This window comes from Sinocyclocheilus rhinocerous, unplaced genomic scaffold (genome assembly GCF_001515625.1).
Source record: "Sinocyclocheilus rhinocerous isolate Xijiao unplaced genomic scaffold, SAMN03320098_v1.1 scaffold2000, whole genome shotgun sequence".
Classification (NCBI taxonomy): domain Eukaryota; kingdom Metazoa; phylum Chordata; class Actinopteri; order Cypriniformes; family Cyprinidae; genus Sinocyclocheilus; species Sinocyclocheilus rhinocerous.
The window spans coordinates 222,335-228,118 of NW_015630998.1; the positions used below are offsets into that span (position 1 = coordinate 222,335).

Consider the following 5,784-nt stretch of genomic DNA (forward strand, 5'->3'; position numbering starts at 1 on the left):
TAATTTTTTTTTTCTCCATATGGGCTACCCTGAGCCCATATGGAGACCATCCAAAGCACCCTATCAATTACCCAGAACACCCTAGCACCATGGCACTGAGTTTTGCATATACAAGCATTTTATCTTTATAAAATGTAAAAATTAAGTTTTGTATTTACTCACCCTCTGGAGAGGATATTTTTTCACTATGAATGCCAGAAATGGTCTTTCTTCTATCAGATCGGTTTGTTCTTGCATTCTGAAAGAGTAATTATTTCATCAGTAAATACAAATGACTCTGGCTCAAATGCAAATCTCTGTAAGGTCCAACTGTTTACCTTTGTAATCACTTGAAACTCTTCAGTCACTTTCTCTAGTTCATTATGGCTGTTATTAACCTCTGCCTCTACTTGTAACTTTCTGTCCTCCGCATCCTTGTTATTGGGAAGAGTAGTGTTATTGGTTTTCTCAGCACTCGCTGATTCAAGTGCCGTCTTGCTCTTCTTGGACTCAGGCTGACTGGTGATCTTTGACTCAAAGAGCGCCCTGAGTGCTGTGGTGCCCGTAGGTCTGTGCCGAGGAAGACTCTCCATAGACTTACTGCGGGAGAGAGGAGAGACCCTGGACCTCTCTTTGACCTCAGTCTTCCTCACTATTGTCTCGCTCTCATTCTCACTGACAGGAATTGGAGTGACCTGCATGTTCAGCTGGAGGAGATAAATTTGAAAACACATTCACAGTTTTTATGCAGGTAAAAATGGATGCTTCCTTCAATCATAGGTAATCAATGGTATCAAATATGTTAGTAAGAGATTATGTACACGCAGCTGGTTGTCATCACAAAATATTCTTATTACACAATATTATAATCTTGTTCCATGCATGGCTACTTGCCCACTTAAGTAAATAATTAGACCAAAAAATTATGATTTGAGTTGAAATAATTTATTAGCTCATTAAACACAAGCAGCTTAGCCAATTGACAAACAAAAAAGATGGGCATTCAAGGGATAATGTACATGTAATGTACTTTTATGTTTAATACATGATGGGACAAATACCGATTTGAGGAGAAACTGTTTTAAAATCTTACCTGTATATAATCTTATAATCCATTACATTGTAAAAAAACATTAATTCTAGCAACACTTAAACAATATTACCGTAGGCCTACTATTAATACTGAAGTCATTCGGTGCACCAGCTGTGTTTAAACTAAACTACGCATCCACAGAGAGACATAAAAGAAGCATCATGTCTCAGATACCCGGATGAGTGGTTATTAAACAGCATTGCTAATAACGACAGTCATCATTGGGGAATAACTGACCTCAGAATGTCATGACTGACCAGTCAGAATCAAGCATTTCAGAAAGCTGTGTAATATTATTGAATATTCTAATGCAGCATGTGAAGTTAGTTCAGTGTTTTTACCTCATGCTTTACATCTCCTGAATCCACTTCTTTGGCTTTTCTTCCGGGAGAGTTTTGGTACCTGGTGATGAACACATGATGTACAGACGGTCTGATAAAGTCATCTATTTAATTTAATTTAATTGATTTCAGTAAATAGAATTGTTAGTTTCACGTTCTGTTTAAAGGCATAATTTACAGTTTTACAATAGAGTTACACATTAACATCGAGTCCATTAAGAGAGAAGAGGCTTCCATTGTATGGAAAAAAAACAAAACAACATTCTTCAAAATATCTTCTTTTGTGTTCAACAGAAGAAAGACACTCATTGGGTGAACTATCCCTTTAGGAGTTTATTACCAAACAATGTATACACTCTCAGTATGGATTACTCAAATTGAACATTCTGTCATAATTTATTCACCTTGATGTCTTTCAAAACCTCTTTCATTTCTTTTCTTCTGTGGAACACAATAGGAGATCTCTAGCTGAATATCTAAGCTGCTCGTTTTCATACAGAGGAAGTGAATGGTAACCAAATTTCAAGTAAGAGTTTCAGTGAATGATTTAAAATTTAATCTGTTCCTCAACGTTATTGTATGGCTTTCGAATAATCTTACAGACAACTTTTATTGTACTTAAAATACTGCATTTTCCCCCTTTGTTGGAACTTGGTGCCAATCCACTTTTATGATATAAGAACAGCTCTGACATTCTTGCTAAACATCACATTTTGTATTACAGGTCATACAGGTTTTGGCCATCGTAAGGATGAGTAAATGATGGCATAGCATTTATTTATTGGTGAAATATGCTTTGAAGTAAAGAGGAACATCTCCCTCACTGTGCCACAAGCTGAGAGACAGACTTCTTCCTGTCTCTAAGTCCAGCTTCAGTCCAGGACAGGACATGATCGCTGGAAACACTTCTGAGAGACTGGGCCCTCCGCAAGATGCTCTTCACTTCCATTTCTTCTTCCTCACCTAATACTCTGTCCTTCATCACAGCCCAACCTACACAGTGTGAACACAAATCACATTTTTTTTACAGTTTTCATATTTAACTTTAAAATAAGCATGCACAGTAAGAAGGATGCATATTTTGTTTATAAATTATACAGAAAATGACATCTTTGATTAATTGACCCATGGCACACAACTCATATTAATCATTACCAGTGTTGATAATATGTCAGTTGTCATATGCTAACTGATAATTAACCATCTCTCGTCTACCGAACACTAGTAAGCCATTGTTATGCACTTTAAAAAACTAAATATATTTTTAAATAGACATAATCTATTTAAAGTTTTTGATATATTTTGATATATTGACATGGAATGGTTAAAATAAGTGAATATTTTACCTCTGAAAAGTATGTTGCTCACTCCATTCACGGATGCCTAGAGATAGTTCTCTGCGCATCACACGGGGAGCTCGCTGTGCAGAAACTGTGGGCAAAGTCCGGGTGGTTTATTACACCTGACGCTGGGAAAACTACCTCATGTGAAGGTTCGTACACTGTAAAAGGGCAGGATAGAAAAATTCTGATTGCAGTCAATAAAACACATGGCTGCTACTATTGAAAGTTATAAGTTACATGTCGTCTCTGCCCATATGTTGTGTAATATGTGCAAAATGAAAGTAGGGTTTATTAGGCCTGGCTGTCTGTCACCACAGGAGATTCTCTCACATTCAGGGCAAAGCACAACATAACACTCAGAAAAAAATTGTACAAAAGCTGTCACTTGGGCATTATCCTTTCAATATTTTTCTTTTTCAATATTATTTACACTTAAGGTAGCCTGCTAATATGCACCTTATGTACAGTAAATAAAGTACAGTACAAAAGTACCACCCCAGTGAAAGCTTTTGTACCTGTTTTTTAGTGCGTACAGGAGAAAAATTTGTTTATATATATATATATATATATATATATAATTCCTGAGTGCTGTGGTGCCCGTAGGTCTGTGCCGAGGAAGACTCTCCATAGACTTACTGCGGGAGAGAGGAGAGACCCTGGACCTCTCTTTGACCTCAGTCTTCCTCACTATTGTCTCGCTCTCATTCTCACTGACAGGAATTGGAGTGACCTGCATGTTCAGCTGGAGGAGATAAATTTGAAAACACATTCACAGTTTTTATGCAGGTAAAAATGGATGCTTCCTTCAATCATAGGTAATCAATGGTATCAAATATGTTAGTAAGAGATTATGTACACGCAGCTGGTTGTCATCACAAAATATTCTTATTACACAATATTATAATCTTGTTCCATGCATGGCTACTTGCCCACTTAAGTAAATAATTAGACCAAAAAATTATGATTTGAGTTGAAATAATTTATTAGCTCATTAAACACAAGCAGCTTAGCCAATTGACAAACAAAAAAGATGGGCATTCAAGGGATAATGTACATGTAATGTACTTTTATGTTTAATACATGATGGGACAAATACCGATTTGAGGAGAAACTGTTTTAAAATCTTACCTGTATATAATCTTATAATCCATTACATTGTAAAAAAACATTAATTCTAGCAACACTTAAACAATATTACCGTAGGCCTACTATTAATACTGAAGTCATTCGGTGCACCAGCTGTGTTTAAACTAAACTACGCATCCACAGAGAGACATAAAAGAAGCATCATGTCTCAGATACCCGGATGAGTGGTTATTAAACAGCATTGCTAATAACGACAGTCATCATTGGGGAATAACTGACCTCAGAATGTCATGACTGACCAGTCAGAATCAAGCATTTCAGAAAGCTGTGTAATATTATTGAATATTCTAATGCAGCATGTGAAGTTAGTTCAGTGTTTTTACCTCATGCTTTACATCTCCTGAATCCACTTCTTTGGCTTTTCTTCCGGGAGAGTTTTGGTACCTGGTGATGAACACATGATGTACAGACGGTCTGATAAAGTCATCTATTTAATTTAATTTAATTGATTTCAGTAAATAGAATTGTTAGTTTCACGTTCTGTTTAAAGGCATAATTTACAGTTTTACAATAGAGTTACACATTAACATCGAGTCCATTAAGAGAGAAGAGGCTTCCATTGTATGGAAAAAAAACAAAACAACATTCTTCAAAATATCTTCTTTTGTGTTCAACAGAAGAAAGACACTCATTGGGTGAACTATCCCTTTAGGAGTTTATTACCAAACAATGTATACACTCTCAGTATGGATTACTCAAATTGAACATTCTGTCATAATTTATTCACCTTGATGTCTTTCAAAACCTCTTTCATTTCTTTTCTTCTGTGGAACACAATAGGAGATCTCTAGCTGAATATCTAAGCTGCTCGTTTTCATACAGAGGAAGTGAATGGTAACCAAATATCAAGCAAGAGTTTCAGTGGATAACAACTTAAAATTTAATCTGTCCCTCAAATTTATTGTATGGCTTTAGAACACTCAGAATATATGTAGTGAATGAATCTTATGGACAACTTTTATTGTACTTAAATTTTTGTCCCTTTGTTGGAACTTGGTGCCAATCCACTTTTATGATATAAGAACAGCTCTGACATTCTTGCTAAACATCACATTTTGTATTACAGGTCATACAGGTTTTGGCCATCGTAAGGATGAGTAAATGATGGCATAGCATTTATTTATTGGTGAAATATGCTTTGAAGTAAAGAGGAACATCTCCCTCACTGTGCCACAAGCTGAGAGACAGACTTCTTCCTGTCTCTAAGTCCAGCTTCAGTCCAGGACAGGACATGATCGCTGGAAACACTTCTGAGAGACTGGGCCCTCCGCAAGATGCTCTTCACTTCCATTTCTTCTTCCTCACCTAATACTCTGTCCTTCATCACAGCCCAACCTACACAGTGTGAACACAAATCACATGGCGCTTGACAGAGAGCACACTTGTGGCATTCAATCACATGGTGTGGTCTTACATTTTTAAAGCGGTAATGAGAAAAGCTGGTAAACGAGGTTCGTACACTGTAAAAGGGCAGGATGGAAAAATTCTGATTGCAGTCAATAAAACACATGGCTGCTACTATTGAAAGTTATAAGTTACATGTCGTCTCTGCCCATATGTTGTGTAATATGTGCAAAATGAAAGTAGGGTTTATTAGGCCTGGCTGTCTGTCACCACAGGAGATTCTCTCACATTCAGGGCAAAGCACAACATAACACTCAGAAAAAAATTGTACAAAAGCTGTCACTTGGGCATTATCCTTTCAATATTTTTCTTTTTCAATATTATTTACACTTAAGGTAGCCTGCTAATATGCACCTTATGTACAGTAAATAAAGTACAGTACAAAAGTACCACCCCAGTGAAAGCTTTTGTACCTGTTTTTTAGTGCGTACAGGAGAAAAATTTGTTTATATATATATATATATATATATATATAATT

General features: G+C 36.3%; 1 protein-coding gene across 1 annotated transcript in view; it reads right to left on the bottom strand.

Annotated features, from left to right (window-relative positions):
- The window catches only part of LOC107741012 (xin actin-binding repeat-containing protein 1-like), a 14,430-nt gene extending 9,204 nt beyond the window's left edge, over positions 1–5,226 (bottom strand). The window contains exons 1-7 of the mRNA XM_016553589.1: positions 5,069–5,226; positions 4,226–4,286; positions 3,393–3,498; positions 2,238–2,406; positions 1,414–1,474; positions 318–686; positions 163–238 (exon numbers count right to left, since the gene is read on the bottom strand). Coding sequence (XP_016409075.1) covers positions 163–238; positions 318–686; positions 1,414–1,474; positions 2,238–2,406; positions 3,393–3,498; positions 4,226–4,286; positions 5,069–5,226 — 1,000 coding nt within the window. The remainder of the gene's footprint in view (positions 1–162; positions 239–317; positions 687–1,413; positions 1,475–2,237; positions 2,407–3,392; positions 3,499–4,225; positions 4,287–5,068) is intronic.
- Positions 5,227–5,784: the final 558 nt, after the last annotated feature.